At 41.3% G+C, this 26,628-nt stretch overlaps 1 protein-coding gene across 1 annotated transcript in view; it reads left to right on the top strand.

Moving 5' to 3' along the window:
• PARVB (parvin beta) overlaps nt 1–24,946 on the top strand; it is a 48,396-nt gene extending 23,450 nt beyond the window's left edge. The window contains exons 4-13 of the mRNA XM_085048973.1: nt 4,173–4,275; nt 5,773–5,913; nt 6,287–6,402; nt 11,479–11,537; nt 13,156–13,175; nt 15,089–15,150; nt 15,800–15,868; nt 16,766–16,867; nt 18,584–18,656; nt 22,210–24,946. Of these exons, the coding sequence (XP_084905099.1) occupies nt 4,173–4,275; nt 5,773–5,913; nt 6,287–6,402; nt 11,479–11,537; nt 13,156–13,175; nt 15,089–15,150; nt 15,800–15,868; nt 16,766–16,867; nt 18,584–18,656; nt 22,210–22,286 (822 nt within the window). The 3' untranslated portion in view covers nt 22,287–24,946. The remainder of the gene's footprint in view (nt 1–4,172; nt 4,276–5,772; nt 5,914–6,286; nt 6,403–11,478; nt 11,538–13,155; nt 13,176–15,088; nt 15,151–15,799; nt 15,869–16,765; nt 16,868–18,583; nt 18,657–22,209) is intronic.
• Nucleotides 24,947–26,628: the final 1,682 nt, after the last annotated feature.

Raw genomic sequence — 26,628 nt, 5'->3', positions numbered from 1 at the left:
GGAATGTGTCAATAGCAGCAGCAGAGCCTCGTGCATTTTGAAATTTGGCAGTGGGACTGAGTTTAGCTGGGGCCAGCCAGATCTCTTTCAGCTCCAGAGCTAGAGATGCCAATGCCATCGTTGGTGCTGAGTGTTCCCGGTCTGCCAGCCACATGCAGTTGGGTAAATTACCTCAGTGCAAAGCAGCACCAGGGATATCTGCTGCTGATGCTGCTTTAGTACCTCTTTGTCTCTGCCAAATGTTGGTTTAATTTGTGCTAACCTCACGCCATGGGAATTGTGTGCATTGTGGATCGGGCATTTGGAAGTGATTTTGACAGAGCCTTTGTAACTCTAGAGGGCCAGACTGTTCAGCATTGTGGTAATACAGAGAGCAGCAGAAGGAAAGCACAACAAAAAGCCTCATTCCTCACTCTTAGGAAAGCAAACACACAGTGAATCTCCTTGCTGAAGGCTGCTTAGCTGGGGATGGGAAAATACCTGCATTAAGTCTTCTTGCACAGATGAGAAACATTTTGTCTGAAGTTATGCCTGGAAGTGTTGTTTGTTATCACCACAGACAGTTTTCTAAAAATACTCCTAATTTGTCAGTATGAAGTGTTCAGCAAAGTTCCCTCTGTGGCCAGCAGCCGTTTTTAACTCGCTGCATCTGCTCTGTGTGTAATCAAAATTTGGTACATGGCTGAGCAGACCTAAAGCTGAAAATTCAGATCAGGGAGGGAGAGATGAGTTACTGGTTTTTGTTTAGATGTATGTATAAATATTTTATTCACAAAATGCTCTATTTCTAATGTCTGAAATGCATGAGCTGCTTTTACTCATTGTCCAATATTTGCCAAGTGCCCAACTAACTTATAATAAATATTTGAATTATAGATTTTGGGCTAGTTGGTGATCAGATACAGAGATGTCTTGTGATATGTTGTTTCTTGTTTTATACTTCAGAGTCAGGTTTCTATTCTATATGTTATTGTGAATCTGATTAAAATTCAGTTTTCATTAATATATGTTTCCCTAGCTCTGACCCCTGCTACTAATTGTAAATAATGTTTGGGGGTTCTTCTAGCTCTCTTTTGAATACTTAAAAAAAATGAGGTTAATCTATGTGTACTTTCCTTGTTGTTTGTGTGTGTTTCCTTATGTGTTGTGTATAAAGATGGAAGGGTAGGAGTTTCAAAAGCCACATTGCTGATTGTCATTCTGAACACAATTAGGGCTAACAGGCTGTAGGAATTGAGTCACAGACTCTGAAAAGACACTTTAACACTTCACAAAAGTGGCAGATTTCCTAGGGGTTTCTCATTTTCAGTATTTCAATTGGAAACACGTGAAAAAAGAGCTTCTGCTGATTGAATGCAAAATTTTAGAAGAGCAGCTTGCAAGAATTGGGTCCCATCTGAAAGTGCCTTGACAAAAGGCAGCAAGTCACAGCTGTAAGGTGCTTTTCCTCCCTGAGAAGACTTCTGTAAGATTGGGTAATACTGCAGTAACTTCCAGCATTTAAAAGGCTCATCTCAACTTCCTACAGATCCAAACATTGCTGCTCTAGATGCTGCCTGAAAAGAGTAAATAGTCTCATTTGTAGTAAAGCATTCACAGTCCTAGAAGTACCGACTTTTTCCATGTCTAGTTTTATGGCTTTCTCAGCTTTACTGTGGTGGAGAAAAAAACCAAAATGAAGCCACTGTCCTTTGACATGTGGTTTTACATGTGACCAGATGAAACTGAACTTCCTAAAGGCTTTTTGATCTGCTTTTGGCAAAAAAAGGTGCCTTCCCCTTGTTTACAAGATGCCAATGCTTTGTGCTTAGTCAAGAAGCCTGAATATGAATTTTTAGTGTTAATTTTCATGCTCAGCCCTGAAGCCAGTTTCACACCTTTGATCTCTGCTTCCCAATTCTCCCAGAAGCTGAGGGGAAGTGGGGCACTGAAGCCTGGGCTTTCTTTGCTGTTTTTGGTGCCTGGGCTTCCTGTTTTCCCATTGTGCCAGATGTGTTCATGTCTTTTGTGTTGTTTTGCATTTCCTTCTCTACTATACTGTGGTGACTGTGGGGTCCTTATGCCCTTGAACTCTGAATTTTTCCCACTACAAATGCATGTGTGTCTGAGCATTTGGCCCTGTTCAAAAGTGCTTTTATTTGTGTGTGAAATGTCAGGCATGGTTTTGAGAACACCAGAATATGGCATCAAATTTTTAAAACCACACTACCAATACCCAAATACTATAGAAGGCTATAGAAAAGCAGCTTTCTATGAGCTCAAAATGCACTAGTGAGCTGCAGATGTATGAAGTGCAGGCACAGGAATGAAGGAATGGGTAGAGGAGTGTGAGAGCAGACAGATCCAAGTTAAGCTTATTTTCATGCATAGGAAAAGCTCTTGTCTGCTCCCCACCAAGCACCAATGTGTCTGTGTCAGGCTGGTAAAATTTCTAGACATTCAGGTTATTGAATAATTCCTGCTTCTGCCTTTGTATGGAGGAGAAATTACAAAGAACTGGAGAGAGCTGACTTTCCGTGAGCAGAGTCAGAAAGTTTCAATAAGCAATGTGCTGTTTCCTTTGTAAAAGTTACCAAAAAAACCCCCAAAAAATCAACTGTGCAGAAAAAAATTTCCAGGCTCCTAATTAAGACACAATCAAAAAAGGCTTGGGATTTTTTTTAATTACAGTACTTGCCAGTCTTCAACAGCTGTTAAAAAAACCCATCTGGATGTTTTTCTTTCCTTAAATATAAATTGCAGATTCTCTTTTTCTAATGGAGCTGGAGTTGCAGTCTGAATAGTAGAGAAATTAGAATGTTCTTTGGGATATTTTTCTTTGATTCAGGTGCTAAATTATTAAAATAATAGAATAACTACGGCTAGACCTGTTTAATTTGTGTCTAATTTGTGTAGGTTTTTTGCCTAAAGTTTTTCAGTGATAAATTTTTGTGAAACTTTTAATTAGCCCTCATTTTTATTCTTGGGCTTACAATCCCTCTGGACAGTGATTTACATATGTGAGCACTGATGCTGATCCTTGCTTTCCATGGATTGAGCAATTGCCAAATCACCTGGCTAAAATCTGCCACTTACACACTGTTGCTATTTCTAGAGGTGACTTTCAGCCCTGCCTGTTTTCAGAGTGCTTTGGAAGCACTAAAGATATGGATTAGAGGCACATGAAGCATTAGTATTTCGTGTTTGCATTGTAAACTTCTTCATGGTCACTAAGCCTGACCGAATTTATTTGAGGTTTTTAGGTTGAATCAACATCAGTAGCCAGGCTGAAAAACTTAAACGTCCTCATGACCAACATATCCAAATCCTTGTGTTCCCTAGGATTCCCAAGGTGGGTGTTTTCCACTGCAAGCCTGTCTGTATTTTGGTTATTTGGTTTTGATTCACAATCGCCTGTATGTTAAAACCCCAAAAGTTTCTTAGCCATCGTAATTTCCAAGGAGAGACAGAAATATGGGGTCTAATCAGAAAGTGATTTTAAGGAATCCACCATTTTATATGATGCAAATTAAAAATTACAGAACATTTAGATGAAGCTTGTTGTTTTAGGTGGCTATAGTTCATGGACTTTTCATGTCTGTGAGTGGCAATACTCTTCTCTTATAGAACCAAGGAAGTAGCAAGAGTTAACATCATGTCTCTTCCCACAGAACTGTGTTGTTTTTGTGAAAACAATTTAATTTTCCAAATGATGAATTGGAGGAGAGCACTGCTACCATCTTCAAACAGTCACAACTTGTTTACCTGTAACTGTTTGGAAATAATTATCTTTGGCACCTGGAAAACTTAACTCAGTTCCTTTTCTTTTTAAAGGTTCTCTATGCTCATTCCTGTTGTACAGGTGACTGAATGATTTTTATAGTTATGGTAGTTAGCATATGGGAACTGTTAAAATTGTGAAATGATTATCAGAGCCATTTGAGCAAGATCTCAATTCTGGACTTTTGTATTCTGCAATAGCTGAGGATAAACTGCTTTGTCGTGTTGTCAAGACCTGAATTAAGAACAATGAGATGCTTTTATTCTACGTTTTTAAAATTCTGTTATTATCTCCTGTAAATACATAAACATGCTTGCACTTCATCTGTTTTATATTCCTGATTGCTGCCTTGAGTGAAAGGACCATATTTCAGTTGGTTTTAGGCATTTGCCTCCTTTTTGTGTGCCTGCAGGTTCTAATTGACTGGATTAATGATGTTCTGGTGGAGGAGAGGATCATTGTCAAGCAGCTTGAAGAGGATCTTTATGATGGGCAAGTGCTGCAGAAGCTGCTGGGTGAGTCCGCTCAGGAGAAGGCAGCCCCAGAGACTGCAAGGGCACAAAGTTACCCTCTTCCAAAGCTGCTCTAATTAGCTGCACTAATTATTCTCCAGACAGCTGAAATACAGGGTAGGAAAAGCATGAAGAGATTTGTGTTTGCCCTGTGGTCTGAAATTCTGTCAGCATAGGTTGCTTTTGAAAGCATTTGGGCTGAGAGCTTTTTTTGAGGTCCTGATAGTATGACTTTTGAAGGGGGGGAAAGAGAAAATGAGAATACATGGTAGCAGGCATGGACTCAAAATATGCACTTCTGTGTGTTTTCTGTTTGGGTTACGAGAGTACTTTTGCATTGCTGCCACTTTAAAAAGAAATAAATGTATATCTTCAGCTAGATGAAATGTCCAGAAAAAGCATACTCTTGAGAGCAGAAATATCTCCATTGTTGGAACAATAGATTTTGACAACTCTGAAACATTTCTGAAAGAATCTTTAAATTCTTTAAAATCTCAGTTTTGGTGAAGTGTGGGTTTTTTGTTTTAAAGAGTGGAGTATTATGTAATTGGATATATTGCCAAGCAGTCCTGACTTCCTAGACTGATCAGCAGAATGAGTTTGGCCACATTTTTCATGGAGAGAACAGAGATCAGCTGCTCCCATTGCTCTGATGGCTGGAGGACTCTACGCCACCTTCCTCAGCTCTCTGCTTTTCCTTTTTTATGGGAATTTTAAAGGAAAAAATTCCCATAAAAAAAGGGAAAGTCTCTTTTGCAAGGACCACAACACAGAGGAAGAGAAGAATGACTTGTCTACCACTTCGGCCACAAATAGTTATCTTACATAAACAACTGAAATTGTAGTAATGTAATGTTACACGTTTTCCCGCATTATTTCATTTTGGAAGTAATCAACTATGATGTGACAATGTCAACATCATGAGAAGATTGTATCAGCTTTTTAAAATTAGTTCCACTGAGCCAGTACAGATCCCTGGGTCATGAGTCTATGGCTTTTGAGGGTGCAAAATGTGCTTTAGCTGAAATTCATACCTTCAGCTAACCTGAAATAAAGCTTATCAAGCTGAAGTAAATGTTCACTCAATATTTCCCATTGTTGGTCCTAAATTAACTGTTTTAAAAAGTCCTTTACCCTTGTGCAGACTCCTTTTTTAGTGAAGAGTGTTCTGCCAAATGCTTTTCTGCAGTGGAAGAAACTGGGAGGTAAAATTAATATTGCTGCTAACTTGATGTCTAGTTGAAAGCTGTTACATATTTTGACACCTGATTGATGAGTATGTTTAGTCAGACTCTACCAGTTTCGTCATATTTTTATTGGAATTAAATCACTTTGAAAGTTTTACTTTCACCTATTTTTCCTTCCAAGGCAAATAATTCTCCTAGAAAAGTTCTAGTGGACTCCAGCTCTGCCCAGTGGTCTGTGCTTGTTATTTCCACACAGTGTAATCTGGTTTTGCCTGTCTTTTTTAGTTTTTATTTTCTTTTTTTTTTAATGCAGAAAAGTTGGCTGACCGTAAACTGAACGTGGCAGAGGTGACACAATCTGAAATTGGTCAGAAACAGAAGTTGCAGACGGTCTTGGAAGCTGTCCATGATTTGCTCCGACCCCACGGCTGGACCATCAAGTGGACTGTTGATTGTAAGGACTCTATTATAATGATTTTTGTCTCAGAAAGTGGGATATCACTTAGGAAGTCTGCTAAGAGCAGTGTTCTGCAGTATTCTCCAGTGCAGTGAAAAACAAGTGGTTGAGTCTGCCTGTCCTTGTTGGTCAGAGGGGGAGTGGAAGGGTTTGGGCTTGTAAGTCAGGCTTAAAGGAAGGCTGAGTCTAGGCTTTGCCATCTGTCAAGTTACATTGTAGGCCTTACTAATTCAGGAAAAAGGGGAAGAAGGATAAAAAGAGAAGCCTGCGCTGACCAAAAGCATTTTTCACTGCCCTTTCCCCAGAGCTCTTTGTTTAAAACAACACCTCAGTGTTCTTTTACTTCCTTCATTTCCCTGGTTCCCCACAGCCATCCACGGCAAGAACCTGATTTCCATCCTTCACCTGCTGGTGGCCTTGGCCATGCATTTCCGAGCTCCCATCCGGCTGCCTGAGCACGTGGCTGTGCAGGTGGTGGTGGTGAGGGTGAGTACCACCTCCTGGCATGGGATTCTGCACTGCTTGGTGAGTCCCAAGCCCGGGAAGGAATTTTCAGATCGCGTGTGCTTGAATGTGACCCCAAGAACAGCAGATTTTAGTGTGTTTGGAGCCAGCGTGTGTTGTTGCTGAAAGTCTGCAATGGGATTTTGTACAAGGGAGCGTTGGGTCTGTCATTTCTGTCACTTCAGTATTTTTTTTTTTTTCTTTTTGCCATGCATTTTTTGTAGAGAAGCCATCGAAACATGAACAGCACAGAAAAGAGTTTCAGCACATAGAATCTCCCCAGTCTGGAGTGCCTGCTAGCAGTGTTGTTTTTCCCTGATGACTTCATGTGCAGACTTAGACAAGTTGTTTTCCTTGGCATGCCTGATAGACTTTCATCATTTCTTTCACAGTCTTGTGTTTTTGTTAGCTTTTCTTAGATATGGAGAAGAGATCTGACCTAAGGATCCCTGACTGCTTCCCCCCTGCCCTAGATACTGCTCTAGTTATTCCTTTTTCTGCTTGGTGTTGATCATTTCCTTTGCCCCTGCAAAGACTCTACTTTCAAGTGTCTGTACTTTGCTTTTCCCTTGCCTTCTACTCCAGTGAAAGCTTCCCATGTCTGTAGCATGGGAACCCAGTTTTTCTTGCAGGCAGATGTGTTCCAGCTGGCACTCTGCTCCTGCTGTGCCTGTTGGCTGTGGCACTCACTCTGCAAGTGCCATCTACTGTTCCAGCTGTAAGTTTCCTTTCAAGAGTAAAGATGATCAAGTGATCTCACACCCTGTTTTGCAAATGGGGATCCCGTTCCAAATGGCAGGGTGGTTGATGAGATGAGCCTCATTTTGCTTTATATTTAAGTCATGGTGTTTTCCAGGCTGTCTGCCTGGATGCTCTAGAGGTGCAGGGGGTGATGTAAATGAGAAATTGATGGATACTCCCTGGTTCTCAATAAATGTGTATATGATCTGTAGGAGGTGATTTTGAACTGCTTTAGTTCTTTCAGAACTGAAGTTAGACTCAAGAACATAAGAACAGTAAGGTAGGTATAAAGCAGTAGTGAGTTAGTTATGAATGTAAATAGGAGACTGATTTCTTTTCAAATTTTCTTTTGTCTGTCTTGGAAAGATAAGGAGGAATATGTAAATATAAGCTGCTCAGCAGTTCTGTCACACCTTGGTGCTCAAAACCTTCTCCTGCCCAGTACAGTGAGGTGTCCTCTGAAGCTGCTAAGTCAGAAGAAGCATTAGGGGGAGAGGTAAAGCCTCTCTTTTCCTTGTCCTTAGTTCAGGCTTCAGAACCCTTCAGCTCTACAGCAGAGGGAAGGCTGTGGAGAAGGTTTCCTCTTCTTTTCCTGTTGGAGGGATGTAGAGGAGACACCATCTGGTTCACCAGAGTGCCTGGATCTTGGGACTGCGATGACAAGATGACATGAAGGCTGACAAGAAACTAGGGCAGAGAGAGAGAGCAACACCTGTGTCCCCAAGAGAGTGAAGGTGTCACGTACAGAGAGAGTTGGGTTAAATCCTAGAGGCTCTTGGAGCCTGGAGATGGTCATGAGCTGGCCCTGGGCAAGAGGCAGTCCCTAACCCACTCCTGGGAAAAGCTTGCAGCTCCTCAGCTTTGGTTATTTAACTGGAAAGCAAGGGGCAGTGGGAAACACAGCATGTTGGTTCTGGAGCAAGAGCTTTGGCCTTTTAGTTTGGCAAACTGAATTTTTGTAGTTCAGCATCCCTAATCTAGTCTGAAAATACAGTCTGGTAGGACAGATCTCTTTAAACAGACTTTGTTTAGCCTTTGTTATGCTAATGACAAACAGAATGGCAATGAGGTTAATACTGTTCCTAATCCAAGTAAGAAAACTACTATTAAGAAGATTATTGCCATTATTACCAATTTGTTGTTAAATGATCTCTTGTTACGTATCCCCACACTAGATCGCAGTTAATGTAAGGTATTAATGGAGAGGTTTTCATTGAAATGCTTCCATTTGCTTGGGTATACATCTGAGGGGGTAAATAATGTTTAAGTGACTTCTGTTCTTTCAGAACTGACCCTGCAGCAAGAAAACTGTGCAAGGTGCTGTGGGAGTATGGTGCAAGAACACACCCTCACTGCAGTGTTCAAAACTAGTGAAGTCTCATTTTCATGGATGACTTTGATGATCTTTATCAACTTTGTTGAGCTGTTCTCACACTGTGCAGGTCCCTGAGGTGCTTCTCGCCCAAAAGGACTGTGCTTACACCATGAAAATAAACTGGTTTAACAAGTTACTGCTTAGCCAAGTTGTGTGCATTTCCACAGCTTGTCCCAGAGCAATGCAGAACACCTCATGAGCTTCTGTAAGCGTTGTGGGCTCTTTCCTCTCTGACTTTCACTCTCCTGATCCATGAAGTAAGATAATACTGTGAGAGCTTTGTGCTGCATGGAAAGTATTTGTCCAGATCTCCACAGTTCTGTGGCAGTTCTGCCCTTCTGTTGAATTCTTCTCTTCCTTCAGCATCTTGAGGTGACTGACTGAGACTTTCTTACGGTGCTGTGTTTTTTTGTTTTTTTTTTTAAATTAAAAATAGTTGCTTTAGAGTGTGAGAAAGATCTGTAGCTCAATCTGGATCTGTCCAGCAACACACTATCCCTTTTTGGTCCTGCACAGTTTGGTTTGCTCAGAAACCTGCAGATATTTTGGAGATGACTTTCTGTTTTACCTTCCTTGGCAGGAAGAACCTTTCCCTATATATCTGTCTTTCAATATTATGTGGAACAACTACAAGACTAACCCAGCAGAAAAACAATTTTGTTTTTATTCCTTTATAATGGCCTCCATGACGTAGCCCCTCTCATGAGCAGAGTTCCTGAAACCTACTGACTTGGAAGGAACTTGAAAGCCTTTTTGAAATCATCCTCCAAAATTAGTTTTCTTGCTGGTTTTTGTGTGAAATAGGAAATTAGGTCACTGTGGCAATTCGTGCCCAAGTTACTCAAGAACAGTCCCAGCAGGGCAAGGGTTTAGGTGGCTCTTCTAGTAAAAATCCTGTGAGTAGCTGCTCTGAGTGCTGATTTAAGAGTGTAGAGTGGTACATGCTTTAATGCTGGTGTCACTCAACATGTGCCTCAGTGGAGGCAGGGAGGAGAGAAACTCTTGGTTTCAGTGATGCTTCCAGTGAGAACTGAAAATACTGAGATTTTCCAGCTGACTCTTCTGCCTGCTATTTGAAATGGAAGCTTGCATGGTGAAGAAATACTTTAATTCAGGAGAACAAAAAATTCTTGGAATGAAGTGTAAAAATTGTCCTTAAGGCTCAATGTGTTGGTTATTTTTACAAGGCTCAGGAATTGTCATCTTTCGTGCTTAGCTTGCCTCATCCTCACTTTTAAAATTGCAGCATGTCTCACCTTGGTGCTGCTGGGAGATCTGGGGTATTTTTACAGTAATTCCCTTCAGCCTGAGTTGCAGGCTGAAAGGTCAGAGGCAAGGCAGGATGAAGAATAAATGTATCTGGTGCCAGTGGTGGAAGGAATCAAAGTTTTATCAAGGAATGACATTTGCTTTTGGATTGCAAGGTCAAGGGAGCTAGGCTTGGTGTGAGAGGGAGGAAGGTGCTTCCTTTTCCACCAGCTGAGGGGTCAATGCTGGAGTCCATTCCTCTGTCTTACCAGGCATTTGGAGGTGTTTCCCACTAGTCATCTCTTTCTGAGGTTTTGTCCACAGGTTGCAGCATCTTCTCCCTGGGCTGCAAGGTCCAGAGCCCTCTGTTAACAAAGCAGAGACATGGTGGGATGGAATACAGACAGCATTGTTCTGTATGCAAGAAAACACTGCCCTGCTGGGTGCTTCCTCTTTTTTCCATCCATGCTGTCATTCTGCCTTTTCCCCCAAACCTGCTGGTGCCATTCCCATGGCTCCCTGGGGAGCAGGATGAGCTGGCAGTGTGATAGGGAAGTGGGGCAGTGAAGATGTGGCCAGCTGGCAGCAGCCAGCCCAGAGCCCCTGGGGCATGGAGCTGTACCAGCTCCCTCCCTCCTGCCTGCCTTCATTGCTTGAGCAGGCAGTGGAAGGGCAGCAGTTCTTCCTGCTGGTGTTTAGATTTCCATTCTCACTTCTTAGATGGCTTCAGGGGAAGGATGTGTGCTCCTCTTCAAAGCTGGTTTGCTCTAAGAAGTTCTTTGCTTGGGCTTCAGCTGGTGAAAACAATTGAGATGGTAAACATGTACAGAGCTTGTGTCTGGGTGGTTTCCCTGCTTACCTGAGCTTGAAATGTTCATTAGCCCTCCCCTAAGTCATTCTGACAGACCTGGTTCCTCAATGGCTGCTTAGATTTGAGCTCTTTCTGTCAGTTTTTTGAGCATGGAGAAGTGAGGAATGAAATTCCTCCATTCAGGCACAATTTTGAACAGAACCTATAGAGTTGTTAAGCAAGTTTTTCACTCAGGTGAAAGCACTTCCAGCCCCTGAGGTGTTTTGAAACTGAGTCTCAACACATGCCATTTTTCTTGGGTAGAGGCTCCTTGTTCATGCAGAAAATCATGCCAAGGAGAGACAACGCAGTATCAGAGAGATACTGTTTGTTCATTGTGAAGTCATGAGCTGAGCTTCCTGTGTTTCCTTGGAGGATGTGTCCCTGTCAGGTGTGTGGCAGTGGCCCCAGTGCCATGCCTGCTCCAGGAGAGCTGTGCCAGCCCTCTGGAGCCTGGCCTGGGGACAGCCATCCGTGTCATTTCAGCCCCAGACCTCTCGGAAGGCTCAGGCTGCCAGATGTGTCCAGCTGCTGGGTGACACTGTGACATGACCAGCTGCCCTGGGGGATTTCAGATGGGGCTGACAAACTCTAAATTGTGTTCCAGGCATGATGTTGACTCTAGTCAGAGGAGGAGAATTGCTAGTGAGGCAGGTAGCTGCAAATCTAGGTGTATAAATACATTTCCCAGACACCCCTTTGACTGTTCTGGGAGTGAACAGCAACTTCACCTCTGTGAAACTTAGTGAGCCTGCTTCATCCCCTGGTGTTCTGAAAGATGCTGAATGGTGCTGGATGAGCCCCTGGTGAGCTTCTCCTTTGCTAATTCCATTTTCCTTTCCAGAAACGTGAAGGCCTCCTTCAGACCACTCATGTTTCAGAGGAGCTGACAACCACGACAGAGTAAGCACAAAACTTACTGTTTTGCAAGTGCAGGGTGTGAGACCATTTGGAAAGATGGGGGAGGAATTTAACCTTCCCTCATCCTTGCTAAATTCACAAAATCCCTTCATGTGGTGCTTTTTGGACTATATGGAAATGACTTGGTCTCTGGGAAGATGCTACAAAGGAGAAGTGTCCTCTGGAAATTCTTGTGTCTTAGAAACTTTTAACTGAAAGTGGCCTTTGTGAGTCTCTCTTTCCCTCTGCCTGCTGGATTTAGCTTTATATAAACCTGCTTTCTGCTTAGTACTATTTTCTCTATCAAGTGAAGGGCTAATGTAGATATTTTGGGGAAGAATTAGTTTGGCAAAAAGCAATTCTTTGGCATACCTCTCAAACTGGAAGCGATACAGTTAAATCTGTAAGGGGAGAAGAGCTCAGCAAAAATAAATTTAACAAATAAACCTCTTTCCCCTCCAATTTTTTGCACCAGATTACTTTGCTTTATGTTTTCACAGTCCTTTTTTGTAAGGAGAAGGCTAGACATGCATTTTGGCTTCAACTGAAAGCTGAGGTTTTCCTTCACATGGCCTGAAGGCAGCTCTTCTGAGAGGGGCTTACATGAGCCCTCCCTCAGTTTATCAGTGCACTGGCTCCCTGTAGAGTTGGCTCAGCCTCCCATGGCTTTGAAGATAAGTGAAGCTCCATGTGGTGCTTAGTGGGGAAGATGTTTCAGATGGAAAGGCTCAAAGATGAGATCATAACGTGTCTGTGTGGACATTCAAGATCTCATAGTGGTTTTTGTAGGATCAGAGCTCTGGCTCAGGTTTGTGCGCCAAAATTCCTCCCCTCTCTCCCATGCTCTTGAACAATGCAGTGAGCTTGTCCTCTCTTCCACATGTGGTTTGCAGGATGTAATATGCAGGCTGGGGCTCAGACATTTTTTAGCAAGAAGGATGCTTGCAGATTTGCATGTGTGTTTATACATGTATTTTATGAAGCTGTTTGATGCTACTCAATATTGAGAGGTTTACTGTTTAATGTGCTGCATATCCAGTTACAATATACCTATGGCAAGTGTGGTGATCAGCAGAATCCAGCATTCACTGAGTACTTTCAGATTCCTCTGTGCAAATTAGGGCCTGATTTTTCAGCTGATAAACATCTGCATGATATCACTGGCTATGTATGTATTTCATATGTGGCAGGTTTTTTTACATAATATTCACATACAATGTGTATTTTTTTCAGAGAAAGCAGGTTAAAGTGAGATAGATGGATTTGCATCTTGTAAGCTGTGTGGTTTAGCATCTGATGATTATATATTTGCAGAAAATGCACACACAAGCACATTTATTCATTCACCATCATCAAAATTGTTATGGATAACATGTCATAATTGTGTGTAAAATGTAATTAAACATTTCCATTAATTTCAAGTGGCTCTCCCTAACATCACTGGTGTTCTGCTGGAGCCATTTCTGCAGCACTTTGGGTCTGGTCTGAGATGTGCTCAGAGTTTGCACAAGTGGTTGGCCCTCTGCATATTGCAGGAAAATGCCTGTCAAGGCCATGCTCTTGTCTTCCCAAACTGATTATTCATGAACTAACATGATGTTTCAAATGCTCTGACTTGCAGGATGATGATGGGAAGATTTGGTGAGTAACAAAGTTGACTCTGAATTTTTTTTTTGGTTTCATTCGTGTCAGGCACAGGAATCTAGTCTCTTTTCTTTCAGCAGATCTAGGCAATGGGTTGAGCAATTCCGTGAGGTTGGAATGTGTTACGGGGGAGGTTTTATTACTCCATGCAGATGTGGGGCACAATGGGTAGAACCAGATCATCCAGTGAACCTCTTGAGCTCTTTAGCCTGGTCTGTGTTGTTTGGGTTAATTTGTAAGAAATGAACACAACAGGACAGACATGAGGGGCTGGAGAGTGTCCAGGGAAGGGAGCAGAGCTGGGGAAGGGTCTGGAGAGCCAGGAGGGGCTGAGGGAGCTGGGAAAGGAGCTCAGCCTGGAGCAAAGGAGGCTCAGGGGGACCTTGTGGCTCTGCACAGCTCCTGACAGAAGGGGACAGCCAGGGGGTCAGACTGTGCTCCAGGGAACAAGAGGAAACAGACTCAACCTGTGCTGGGAAGATCAGGTTGGATATTATGGAAAATTAGGAAAAGGGTTCTCAAGCCCTGTCTCAGGCTGCCCAGGACAGTGGTGAAGTCCCCATCCCTGGAAGGATTTAAAGCTGTACAGATGTGGCACTTGGGGACATGGGGCAGTGGTGGCCTTGGCAGTGCTGGGGAATGGTTGGACTCAACGATCTCAGAGATCTTTTCCAACCCAGAGGATTCTATAATTACAGAACTAAAATTCTGCACAGGACAATGTTTCCTAGTTCTGGTCTTAGTGACTTTCAAGTAAAAAGCTTTGCAGTCCCCAGCAATGAGAGTTACACCTTTTTCATATTATGACCATTTAATTTATACATGAAAACCACTGTTTCAAGGGCTGTGGCAAAATGTCCAAGAGCTCTATTTATCTATCCACCTTCAGCAAACAGCCCTCTCTAATTCCTCTGCATGGAGGATCTTACCTCCTCTGTATTTGCTAGACTCTAGGCCTTACCAAGTGTATGTCTGGTGTTCTAAACAAAACTCATGTTTTTAATGTTGCTGCCAAGAGATGTCCCTTTTTGCATTCATTTTTTTAGTGATGTTAAGTAATTTCTCATTTTAAAGTGTGTGCTCCTGTAAAAGATGAAAAATAAGTAATTTATTTTCTTTATTTGCCCATTATAATACGTGAACAATGTAATTTCTCCTCTTGCAGCATATCTACATTAAATTTTAAAAAGGTACTTGGAAAATAAGTAATAAGTAATGTCAGGGAGCTACAGGGGCTAAATAATGTATCTTCAGATGCCAAAGGAATTTAGATAATAAATATGTTTGTTTATTTAACTGTAGGAAACTGTTAAAATGTATTCTGTAACTGAAAAGTATTTGATCATGGAAAAACTGTTAAAAACTATGTTGTAAAGAGATTGGATTAGAGATTGATAGCGACAGTGCTTTGAAGGTAAAAACAATTTAAGTCATTATAATGAATGTAGGATTTGCTCTTCATACACAGCTGAATCAGAATTCACTTGACTTCAAGTCTAAGCTTCACTGATGTCTGGGGTACTACCAGTAATTTTAAATTAACCCAATTAATATCTGAATTTGACGCTGAGTGTGGATGCAACCAGAGCTATGGTTTAGGTTGGGATTGGGGTATAGTTAGAATTAGTGTATCATTTTAATTTTTCTTTCACCTACATACTTTGTGTACCAATTTTGAATGGCAGAAGGGGGAAATCAGGGAATACATTTATTTTCATTTACCTCTAAAATTCCTAGGGCAGCTTGCTCTGGCATATAGCCAGACATCAAAATAGGGTGCTGCCTTTTAACTTGGGTCTCTGTTTTTTGACTTTCTGAGAAAAAAACCTTTAAGCTTTGCACAGGTAACCTGCTTCCCATACTTGGCTGTTGGAGGTGTTCTGATTTTTATTTTTTTTTCCCCAAACCAGAGCGCGATGCCTTTGACACACTTTTTGATCACGCCCCAGACAAACTCAGTGTAGTCAAAAAGGTAAAAACTAAAATCCCAGCTTGATTTTCCACATTGCATTTTTTTTCCTGTGCTTTTGTTAAGATATTTAAAAACATCCAGCAAATAACAGAAGAGGAATCTGAAGTGGTGAAAAGCATGTTTATCCCCAAAGATCACTGTTTCAAAGCTGGATGATGTTTTCCACAGTGCCCTAAAATGGGATTCAGCCATAAAGCAGTTTGCTGAAATATAAATACAGAGCTTTTACAGAAGAGTTGCTTTTCCCAGGGCTCTTCTGCTTAGCACTTATTGCTGTGGTCCCCTGGTTTGTCCTCCTGTGCTGTTGAGATCTTCTTCAAGAGCCTGAAAAAAATCAGGGTGGACAGTAATGCACCTACTGCTCACCTCACCTTTGGGCACCAATGGCATCACAGCCTTTTCTCAGGACACTAAATTTGTTTCATGTGCTGGGAGAGCTAAAAGTGAGCTGCATGTAACAGCACCATCTGGTGATTTCTGGCATCTGCTGCAACAAAAATGGCAGTTCTGTGTTCTTATTTGTGCAAAAGCAAGCAGCACACACACATTTATTATGTTTTAAAAAATGTTGTTAAATGTTGTGTTAACCCTTTCACATGAGCACTGAGTGGAGTGTCTGACATCACTGTTTCTGGGGTTTTTTTAATAGTCTCTGATCACCTTCGTGAACAAACACTTGAATAAACTGAATTTGGAAGTAACGGAGTTAGAAACGCAAGTAAGAGGCTTTCTTGTATGTAATTCTTGTATGTAATCTGTGTAAACTGAGAATTTTCAGACATAGGCTTGGCTAAGCAGAAGCAGATTTTCTTTCCAGAGTTTACTGAGCTGTGAGAGATGGTTATCTTACTGTCTCAACAAAAAGAAAAGCACAGCATCCAGAGATTTATACCAGGAGTATGGGTAATTCATGTGGGCCTGGCTTAGTATAATACCAGTCATTCATTCACTGCTGGTTTACAGCTTTGCTGAAATAAATGGGTGACTGCAGCTGATCTGTCACAAGAAATTATTTAATGCCTTAGAGATACCCAAGAATTTATTTTTTAGAGGATGTCATGTAAACCTTATCAGGATCACAAGTGAGAGGTCTTAGAACTGCACAACTTTATCCCCCTTAGCCAGTCAGGAGTCATCTGGTCTGGTAGGAACACTGAACAGGATGGCTGAAAAGGATTTTATTAAGTATTTGCTGAAATCATAAAAAATCTTCTTTGATTTGGGGAAAAAATGCTTTTATGAAATTTAACTTCTACCTGAAACAGGGGAGGCTTAATTGCAAGTTTTGGTTGATTTAATCAAAATTTAACAGAATTTAAGAGGGATTGCAATTGAAACGACCAGGTACTGTGGAAATAGCACTGAGAGTATATAATGTGCAAACATGTTTCCCAGGATGTTTAGGACTTTTAAAAATACTGCAGTGGAGTTGGCAGGATTCCTAAAGCAAATAAAATGAATGTGAGGAAAGCAAGTACAGACACCTGAACCATCTCACACTTTCATACTAGCAAAAAAACCTCAAAACACATAATTTGGGCCAAACATTCTTTGTTCTTCTCGTTTATGAATGCTGATTTACAAACAGATGCTTTCTCCTAGTATTTCTCTTTAGTTTGCAGATGGTGTCTACTTGGTTTTGCTCATGGGTCTCCTTGAAGACTATTTTGTTCCACTTCACAACTTCTACTTAACACCTGAAAGTTTTGATCAAAAGGTGGGTAGAAGCTCCAGGTTTTGCTCTGTTTGCATTATTATCACATGTTTTTTTTCCAACTGTTGCATCCTTTCTCCTTGTGCCAGGTAAACCAGAACCTGGTATATTCTCTTTAAGAGCCGTAGCAATGAGGCACTGGCTGTGGCACTTGTTAAAACCACTAAAAATTGTTTGTGAAGTGAATGGGTAAATTCCCCATAGTTAAGGAAGAAAGGTGTTCTGTCACTGGCATTGGACAACACGTAAAGCTCATGAATATCCAGGATGAATAAAGAATAATGAGTGCTTTGTACTGTACAGTAGTTTGCATAATCAAAGTAATTTTTAGGTTGCAGTACTGCCTGAAGTGTTCTTGTGTCTCAGCCCCTCACTTGCTGCTCAGCTGTCAGCCCTACATCTTGGGGAGGGATGGTTATCTTGTCCATCTTACACAAGCTCTCCTTTACAGCTTTCTTTTGCTTTTTTATCCCAGTATCTTCCATTTTTGCCCTTATAGAAATGCAGGGTGCTGAGCTGCAGCTGCTGTCTGTTGGGTTACAATTTTAGTGTTAATGGTTGAAATTTTTAAGGATTATCTGGTATTCCTGAAGTCATGTTGTGGTTTTGTGTGGAGGCTCTGCCCTGAGGAATGGGGATTTGTTAATTGAAGAAGAAGAGGTAGGCTCTGTGTTTTGGGAGGAAACAATTATCACGTTGAAAGTGACTGGTTTTGTCACAAAGAATGAGGAGGAACTGCAGCAGGTAAAAGAGATTAATAAAGTCCTGAGTAACAAAACTGCACAGAACTCATGGTGCTAATTACCTTGCCTAAATTTCAGTGAGTGTGGACAAGAAATCAGCTATGTAGATCTCTTCAAGTCATAATGTTCATTCCTCAAAGGAGAGATTAAATGGAGACACCTACTTTCTTTCTCTTTCCCTTCTGTCCATTTTCTTTCCTCTGAATTTATGCTCATGTGTGATCTGTGGGGGTTTGTTCAGGAAGCTCTTTATGTGCACAGCTTGTTTTGCAGGATCTCTGCACAGCCTATCCAGGAACTGCCCCCACCAAGCATTTTAGGAAGCATTTACTTCATTACAGAAACTCAATTTGATTTTTGTCTCCATTTCTGAGTAGGGGAAGCCAAATCACCACAAGACTAAGGAATTAGCACAAAATCCTTGCTCTGATGTTGCTGTTGCTTGCTGCACAGCTGATAATAGCACAGAAAAGACTAATGTTGTTTGAAAATAATTCTGTGTGGTGTCCTCGTTTTTTCTTTCTTACTTGCCCAGGTATGTTTTTCATCTCTGCTCAGTTAGATTGTTTCTGTTGCATCCCTTGTTGCCTGGATGGCAAGTGAGGTCTTGTTGTTGACCATGGGGACAGGCAGAAGGAAAAAATGCAGCTCTGTTTGAGTTGTAGAGATCTGAGACCAGGGTTTAATGGGGTTTCTTGGTCCATGTGGGATCCAATCCCATTTTTACACTTGCATATCTGGAGGTCTTAAATTCCTTTGCATCAAAAGGTGAGTATTTGCCCTATAATGATACAGGCTTTTATTTAGTAATGGCTCATGTTTACTTTCTGCCATGCTTAAACATGTAAATGTTGATTTAATGTTAAATATTCATTTTCTGTGCCAAGTATCGAGAGAATAAAGCATCTAAAAATTTTCATCATAGGTTTTTGATGCCTATGTAACTCAGAGGTTCTAAACCCTTTCCCTCTTTCAGGTGCATAATGTTTCTTTTGCCTTTGAGCTGATGCAGGATGGAGGACTGAAGAAACCAAAAGCTCGTCCTGAAGGTATGGATGTGCCCTGTGGCTTTAAACTGTGTATGAAGGCATAAGAGCAGGTGGATTTCACTGCAATTCCATTCAAAGGCAGTAGCACCACAAAGTGGAGCTGGCAATGGAGCCCCTTGACAGTTTTCCAAGGGACTCACTGCCTGTGCTTCTTGTCTGGAGCAGATTCACTGAGGTGTCCAAGCAGAGCTTTAGTGAGTCATTCCAGAGCTGCTCAGTGCTACATTATCAATTCAGCTGGTGTTTTCTATGGCAATCCAAGCAGAAAGCTTTTCATGGTCTAATTCTTGTCATTCTTCCAGCTGGTGCTGGTCTGGATTCCTGTGATCAGGTTTCAATGACAGATAACTGGAAGGCTTTAGGGATTTTTTTAGGAGAGCCAGTAGTAAATGATCTTCTTGATTTTTGGGGATGTGGGAGTCAGAACTAAAAAGTGTAAAAACTGAGTTTTCCCTTTAAAGTCTCTGAACTTTAAAATTAATTATTGATGAGGTCTGCATTGTTCCTTGCACTAGGGATGAAAAGAGGAATTAAAACTTTATGACTGTTAAATGAGCAATTTTTATTCCTGGTGTTACAAACGATGTGTTAGAAGATTCAGCAGGGCAAAGCAAAGTGAGGAGCCCCCAAGAAATGTTTGGTCTGACTTAAAATGAGACAAAGTGGTGATAGTAAATAGATTAACAAATAGTGGAGCTGGTTATGGAGGGGGAAAAGGCAAAAGACAGTATTAAATGCCTATATATTCTGTCAGTATTGTTTTAAACTGGGGGATGAAAAGTTCTCCTGAAGAATGCTGAAAATGATGAGAACAAGAAGAGTTTATCTTTCCATAAGGCTTTCTTACATCTTTACACTATCATGAGTGGTAAAACACTATAGCAGATCTTTTGTTTGCTTGGGATAAAGTGCATAGATTCAAGAAGCAGCAAAATATGCTTTTAAGTGTTTTACTGATTAAAAAATTTAATTATTAATATAAGCTAGAGAGCCAAATTAGCTCATACAACATCCCTTTCTTTGCTTTTTGCTGCTGCAGGATGTACAATCTCTCGTGTTTTCCTTCCTCCTCTGTGTATGTGGCCATTGCTGGCAGCATTTCCCAGCTGTTGGAGTGAGTGTGCTTGTGTGGTGACTTGAAATACTACTCCCATGGAGAGGACAGTCACATCTTGGGAATAGTTTGATTTGTAACATCTTGGCAGTCATGTAATACGTGTTTCACAGAAGGATAATTCATTTTGACGGAGAATCTGAAGCTCTGTGAAAAAAATTCTATGTATAGGATGCTCTGTTAGGGCTGTACTTGGATCCATTGTTTGTTCACCAATAGGCTGGGAAACCTGTCAGGTGAATCCATGTCCTTCAGCATGAATTGGGTAGGAAATGCCTCTTGAATTAGAACCCTAGAATTGTTAAGGTTGGAATAGATCTTTAAGATAATTGAGTTCAACCATTAACCCAGCACCATCATGTTCACCAGTGAACCACATTCCCAAGTGCCACAGCTACACACCTTTTAAGTTCCTTCAGGGTTGGGGACTGCACCACTTCCCAGGGCAGCCTGTTTTGCTGCTTGACAATGCTTTTGTGTCACAGATTCATAGCATGGACTTGCCCAGTAATATATTTTCCCACTATACAATCTAAACTTCCCCTGATATAACTTCAGGCTGTTTCCTCTTGTTCCTGGGGAGCAGAGCCTGACCCCCCCCTTGGCTGCACCTTACAGCTCATCTCCTCTCTCTTCTTCCAGCCAAATTGAGTAGCCTGGGCCAGCAGCAGAACTTGATGCTGAGTTATTGTAGCACAACCATGTTGTGGTGGATTAATTTAGTATCCTCTAATGAGGTTGTTTTGGAATGTGGAAGTTTTAAATTAATGGAACATTTTAAACTACTTTTAGAATGTATGGCCACGTTCCATTAACATTTTAGTAGTTGTTGTTGCTAATGTTATTACTGTGCATGTTTTATTGTAAGAAACAGGAGGAAACACCTGTTAGACACTGATCAATATGGAACACAGTAATCACCCACACAGGGAGGATGCATTTCTGTACTCTTTAATGCAGCAGTCAAAGACATAACAAGGTCTGGAACTTAAGAAAATGGCAAACTGGAATTACAGTATAACTTTTGCAGCAGTGGTTATTAACCACTGGTCTGCATTGTCAAGGAATGGAGATGGGATTTCCACCACAGGATGATGTGAAAAGAAAAAAATGAATTAAGAAAACATGCAATGTTAAGCTTGTGTTTTAGTTCAGGTTGGTTTGTAAGCTTGATGTAGGTTTTTCATGGTAAAGTTCTGTTCTCAGGTACAACAGAACTTTGCCTTGAAAAAATTTTCCATGGCTAACTTTACATTTTAAATCAATCTCTGAGGGAACTGTGTTTTGTTACAGAGGAACCAATGCTGGTTGCTGATTCTGGCTGTTCACTTAGTGAGAATGCTGGGTAGTGAGCAACTTTCTGTATTACCTGGGAAAATTAGAAGCCTGTTTCATATTTCAGTTATCCAGATAGGTAATTTATTTTTTTCAGGCTGTATAACCTCTGAGCAGTTAGGATCTTTCTTTCAGGGCAGGATAAGATTCTCTTGCAAATGCAAATTGAAAATCTTAGATGAACTATGTAAAATAATATAGGAAAAATGTGTAGAAAGAATGTTTGGGAGGTTCCTGAAAATACGAGAAGAAGTGTGAGGGTTAGAGTGGTATCCAGTGTGGGGTGGGAGAGAAGGGTGGAGAGGGCCTGGCAGTGATTCTTCAAAGCAGGCAGTTGTTGTTTCCCTTGGACCTCACAATAATTGTCCTTGGTCGGTTAACTGTGTGCTGTCTTTCTAGGTCTTTTGATGATTTTTTAAATTATCTGTTCTTCTTTACTTCTGCTTCTGTATATATTGTTCACTGTATATTTTGGCTTCTTCCTCCTCATTTCTTTCATATTCTATGCAAACTTCTTCTACCTCTTCAGCCTTCTCTGTGCTGTGCCTCCCCCCATAATTCCTACATCAAATCTGTGGTATTTCTTGACATTTGATTATAGTATAGGTGGACAGGTCCTAATGGAAGAGCTATTTCTTGAGAGCTTTTCCCTGACATAGTGTGGTAAAAAAATATATTAAATAATAGAAAGCTTGGAGTCTGCTAAAGATCCAGGCTTTGTTTATTCATGGTCTGTATCATTGCAGAGTTGTGGATGTAGCTCAGTACCTCATGAAGGGTGTGACCATGGATAGTATTTCCCAAAGCCTTTATCCCAGCTCTCTGACAGAAGAGGACTTTCTCTGTAACCAGTTTTAGCTGAGGAAGGGAATTACCTTCTGTTTCCCAGAGAGAAGTTAGCTGTGACTGTATGATGGTAAAGCTGTTTGGAAGCTCATCAGGCAGGAAATTTAAAAGGCTTGTCCTGGGGGGGATCAGAACCCTGTGGGGTTTTTTTTTAATTCCTGATTCCACCAGCTCAGAGATGGTGGGGACTTCTGTTCCTGTCAGGACAAACGAGGGAAAAGAAAATGCAATTTAAGGATTTCTCCTTTTCTTCCACAGATGTTGTCAACTTGGACCTGAAGTCTACACTCAGGGTTCTGTACAACCTGTTCACGAAGTACAAGAACGTTGAGTGATTCTGGAAGCTGCTGAGGTCTCTTCATCCTTCAGCCTCCTCGGGCAGAAGTTACAATAAACACGCCCTCTGCATGCTCCCATTGTGCCTTATCCTATACTTCATGCATTCTTCCTACAGCTGATGTGTTCTCTCTGTAGCTGTTTGTAAGACAGTCCCACTAAAAATGATGCATGTGTATTCTCTAGGTCACTTGAAAATGTGTAGGTATTTAACACTTTTACCAGGTGGATCTGCTGTTTGCTAGGATCCACAAGTGTTCTTTTGAGAAAGAAAATATACCACTAACTACTTTAATAAGCAGGGAAAACATGAGACCTTCCTCATGGCTAGAGACTCTTTGCTTCTGCAGAACACTTTCTTTTGCATACTCCTTCGTTGCAACTGGCATTTGAGGATTTTCCAGGTTTAAGTGCTAACAGTAGAAAACCAGCATTGGAGTTTATTTAGAAGCTGAGCCCTTTCTATTAAATAAGGTTTTGTGTGTTCTGTTGGGTGGGTTGGCTGAGGGGAATTCCAGGCACTATCTGAAGCTAATGGCAAAGGCTTCAGTCTTTGTGTTCACTTTGTTCTTCTCAGTATTATTTCCATTCAGTGTTTACACAGAATAAGTCTTGCGATGGGATGACCAACTAGTCTTTGGATGTTTATTTTTATTTAATCTGTTTTCTAGGAGGAATTTGGTTGCTAGGGCCACTGTCACCTGTTAATCAGGCAGCTTCAGTCAGGTCAGTCAGGAGCTGCTCTGGATTAGTGCATTTGCCCCCAGTCCTTTCTGAAACTAGCAGGGGAATGATGAGCTTGGTCTCATCTGTAGAACTGCTCCTGCCTGGTGATGTGGTTGGTGCAGAGCTGTGTGCAGGGAGCTGTGCTGCAACAGGAGCCACCTGAGTAGATTTTTGAGGAGAGCTTGGTGGAAGAAATGGGATTGGCATTTCCAGAGTAAATGATACGTGGGATGTGTGTACAGTATCACTGTTTTCCTTTGAGCACAGAGAGGAGAGATTTGATTGCTGATGTTATGGATCACAGCAGCAATTTTTGTTTTATGGGCAGCCATTCCTTTGGTGAAACACTAGGCAGAGTGTTTGAAGAACACTGAAAAAGAAGAGCAGGTAGAATTGCTCTGCTCATGGGCTCACTTGAGTCCTGTTGCAAGTAGGCATCTTCTTTCCCTAAAAATGATTTCTTACACCAAACATTTATTTGCCTTTGAACTCAGGTTCAAGAGGAAACATGCTATTTGAATGATATAATTGTGCAATTACGATTGTCTCCTTCCCTGCTCAAATGGGGTTTTTTTTTTCATCTCAGAGGGAGAGAAATGAGCTTCTGCTTCTTTGGGTTGTGAGTTCTAGAATTTGGATTACTTGGGTCACCTCTCCTCACACCTCTAAAAAAAAAAGGCTGGAAGGAAGTTGCCCTTTCTTTGCATGAAAAATTCAGATCTCCTCTGCTCTGTAAGGCTCTCTGGGGAATCACTACTTTTGGAAAGAGCTGACCTCTTGCTGTTACACTGAGCTTAGAACAAGTGGATGTGCAGTTCAGGTGGGGTCACTAGACTCTACCACAACAGCAACAGCTCTCCTGGCAGGTTAGTGAAGTTGGTCTAACTTTTGTGCTGAGGAATAAAGGTATCACGAGGCTGGGAGGTCATTGAACTGAAAGGTCTCTCAGACTTTTAGTTTAATGTGGGTTTATTTGTGGTAAACAATTGAAAAAAGTTGTCATTCCACCCCGCTCCCTTCAGGTGATACGGAATTGCCAACTCTGGGGGCAGGTGTCACAGCCAGTTTTTGTCTGCTGGTAAATGTTGCACAGGAAAAATACACCTTTCATTCCTTGGCTCCTTGCTTTCTGGCCATCTCCCTGTTCTGCAGACACTGCATTTGTTGTTAACCAGATTGTGAGCAGGGCAGATGGAACTGGAGCTTCATCCAGTCCAGTTTCCAGGAGGAGCAATGTACATAAAGCTTCTCTGGATGCCTGCTTTTTTCATGCCTTGCTGTGACACATGCACGATATTTCTTTGCCTCTCAAAAAGCTGAGTCAGTGTTAAAAGTGTTATTCATGATGTCTTTGTGTTACTGGGGTTTTACATATGGGTACCAATCTGAATCCTGTTGAGTTTGTCTAGAAAGCTGAATGTTCTGCAGCCCTAAACTCCCACATTTGTAAGTACTCAATGAATGTCTGTCTTTTCCAGTCTATACAACTTGACTTTTAGGTGCATCTACTTGACACACTCAGTTACCATGAGCTGCATTGCAACAGAGAAAGCTGAGATAGTCCTCAGCTGCATTCTGTTTTTCAAGATGAAAAACCAACAGTGGCAGATTTTTTTAAAATCATTTTAAGCCTTCTAGGATTTCTTACTCCTCTTCCCCACACCCCAGTGCTTTCAGTATTAATGTATTTTTAACAGTCTTTTCTACTGGTTTTAACAGTGTTTACTCTGGATTTCTAAGTACTAAAAACCAGCCTTGCAGATAAAATTCTGGACTTGTCATATGCTGGAGACATCCATCTTAGTGATAAGAGCTGTGTACTGTAAGCAAGTTACAATGCAATGCTATGTTTGCTAAAATTCACAGCAGGAATGTTTATGCATGGGTTTTGACAGTTGTACTATTTATTCAAATAAACAGATAATGATCACTATGTTTTCTATTTCTACCTTTTTTTTTCTTTCTTTTTTTTTTTTCTCCTCAGTGGACAAAGCTGTAGGGAGAACTTTCAAATGGTGAGCTTCCCTTTGCTTTGGTGTGGAGAGAGCATGGAGTGGCTCTCCAATACAGCAGGGCTGCATGGAGAAGCAGAAAAATAATGCATTATCAGAACTTGGTTTTGGTGGGACTGGTGTTGAAGCCTTAAATTGTTCTTCAGTGGCAATTTTCATGTGAGGGTCAGGTGTGTGTGGTGGGGGTGTGTGCATGAGATGTGCTTTGAGAATGCCCAGCAACATTTGGGGGCAGGGGGAGAGATAGGCATTGCCTTAAAAACAAAAGGACAAAACCTTGCAAGAGTGTTAAAATGGTAAGATAAAAAGCAGATCTTTAATGAAAGCTTTCAGGTGCATAAATATGGCTATATGCACACTTGATAAAGGATTTCTACAAATTTTATAAGGTTAATTGATCAGTATATCCAGCCAGTAAATCCAGTAGGAAATCAGTTATCCCCCAGCCCACCTCTTGGAGTTGGACCAGGGGCTTCTTTGCCCTATTTTCTTGTGATGGTTTTCTCTTTTCTCTTTCATCATCTCTTGTGAAGCTTTTCTCCCATTCTGGTTGCAAAACAAAATGTCCTTGTTAGAGGTTCTGTTCTTGAGAGTAAGACTCAACAGAATTTCAGGAATGTTAGCAGGGTTAGCTTATTACTCTACAATCTTAGAGAAAGGGTGGGAAAAATACTGGGAGCTATATAACCATGTGTTAACAGTCTACAAAGCTACAAATACATAAAAAATGTATAAAAAGCAAAAGCCTTTAGGCATCATAGGCATGAAATCAAATGCAACTCATACAGAATTGACTACTGCTGTTCTACAGAAGTCTGGATACTCCATGCACTGGTCACAACATCAGGTTTTGGAGGAAAAAGTTGCTTGTCCATGGTGTGTATTTCAAACTTTTTCTTTTACCAGTGACACACCGTAACTGTGAATGAGACTTTCAAGTCCTTTGTGTTGAAAGTAGGGAGAGACCTAGTAATTACAGACAGATTTCCCATTTAGTTCTCCCTGCTCCCTCTGCCTGCTGACATGAAACTGGAAATGTCCAAAGTTCCCAATAACATCTCCAATGATACCTTGTGGTTTTGACTTACTACATGTGTGGCCTGCAGCATGTGCTTCTGAGTAGGTGAGAAGGTACTCAGTCTCTTTTCTAAGTTGTTGTATTGTTTTGCTTGTTATCTTCTTTGAAAATAGTTAGGTTTAGGCTTTGATTCAGGATTTAGGGTTAAGTTGTTGGTTCCTATGGATTCATGGCAGCTAGAAATCTGTTTTAAACCCACCTTCCTTTATCCCATTGAGCTCATGCCAAACTGTCCATTCTTGTCTTTGGCACACAGCTAAACACAGTGCTCACTCTCCCTACCTGGCAGAAGAAGAAGACTAGGCAGGAAGTTAATTCATATGTCCTTAGAGAGGTAATCAGCCACCACATCAGGGGCCCAAAACCCTCACATGAGACAAGAGTTATCTCCACCAGGCAGTGCTGCTGCTCTTCCTCTCCTTTTACACCATTGATTAAAGAAAAGATTCCTGCAGAAACCACTTTCCCTGGACATTTCCTTCAGGTACCAGTTGCATTTGGTAACTCTCCCAGCAAGCAAAAGCA

Source organism: Lichenostomus cassidix, chromosome 1Aa (genome assembly GCF_008360975.1).
Source record: "Lichenostomus cassidix isolate B80296 chromosome 1Aa, HeHo_3.0, whole genome shotgun sequence".
NCBI lineage: Eukaryota > Metazoa > Chordata > Aves > Passeriformes > Meliphagidae > Lichenostomus > Lichenostomus cassidix.
The sequence above is the reverse complement of the archived record's forward strand: the minus strand, read 5'-3'. Positions and strand labels throughout refer to the sequence as shown.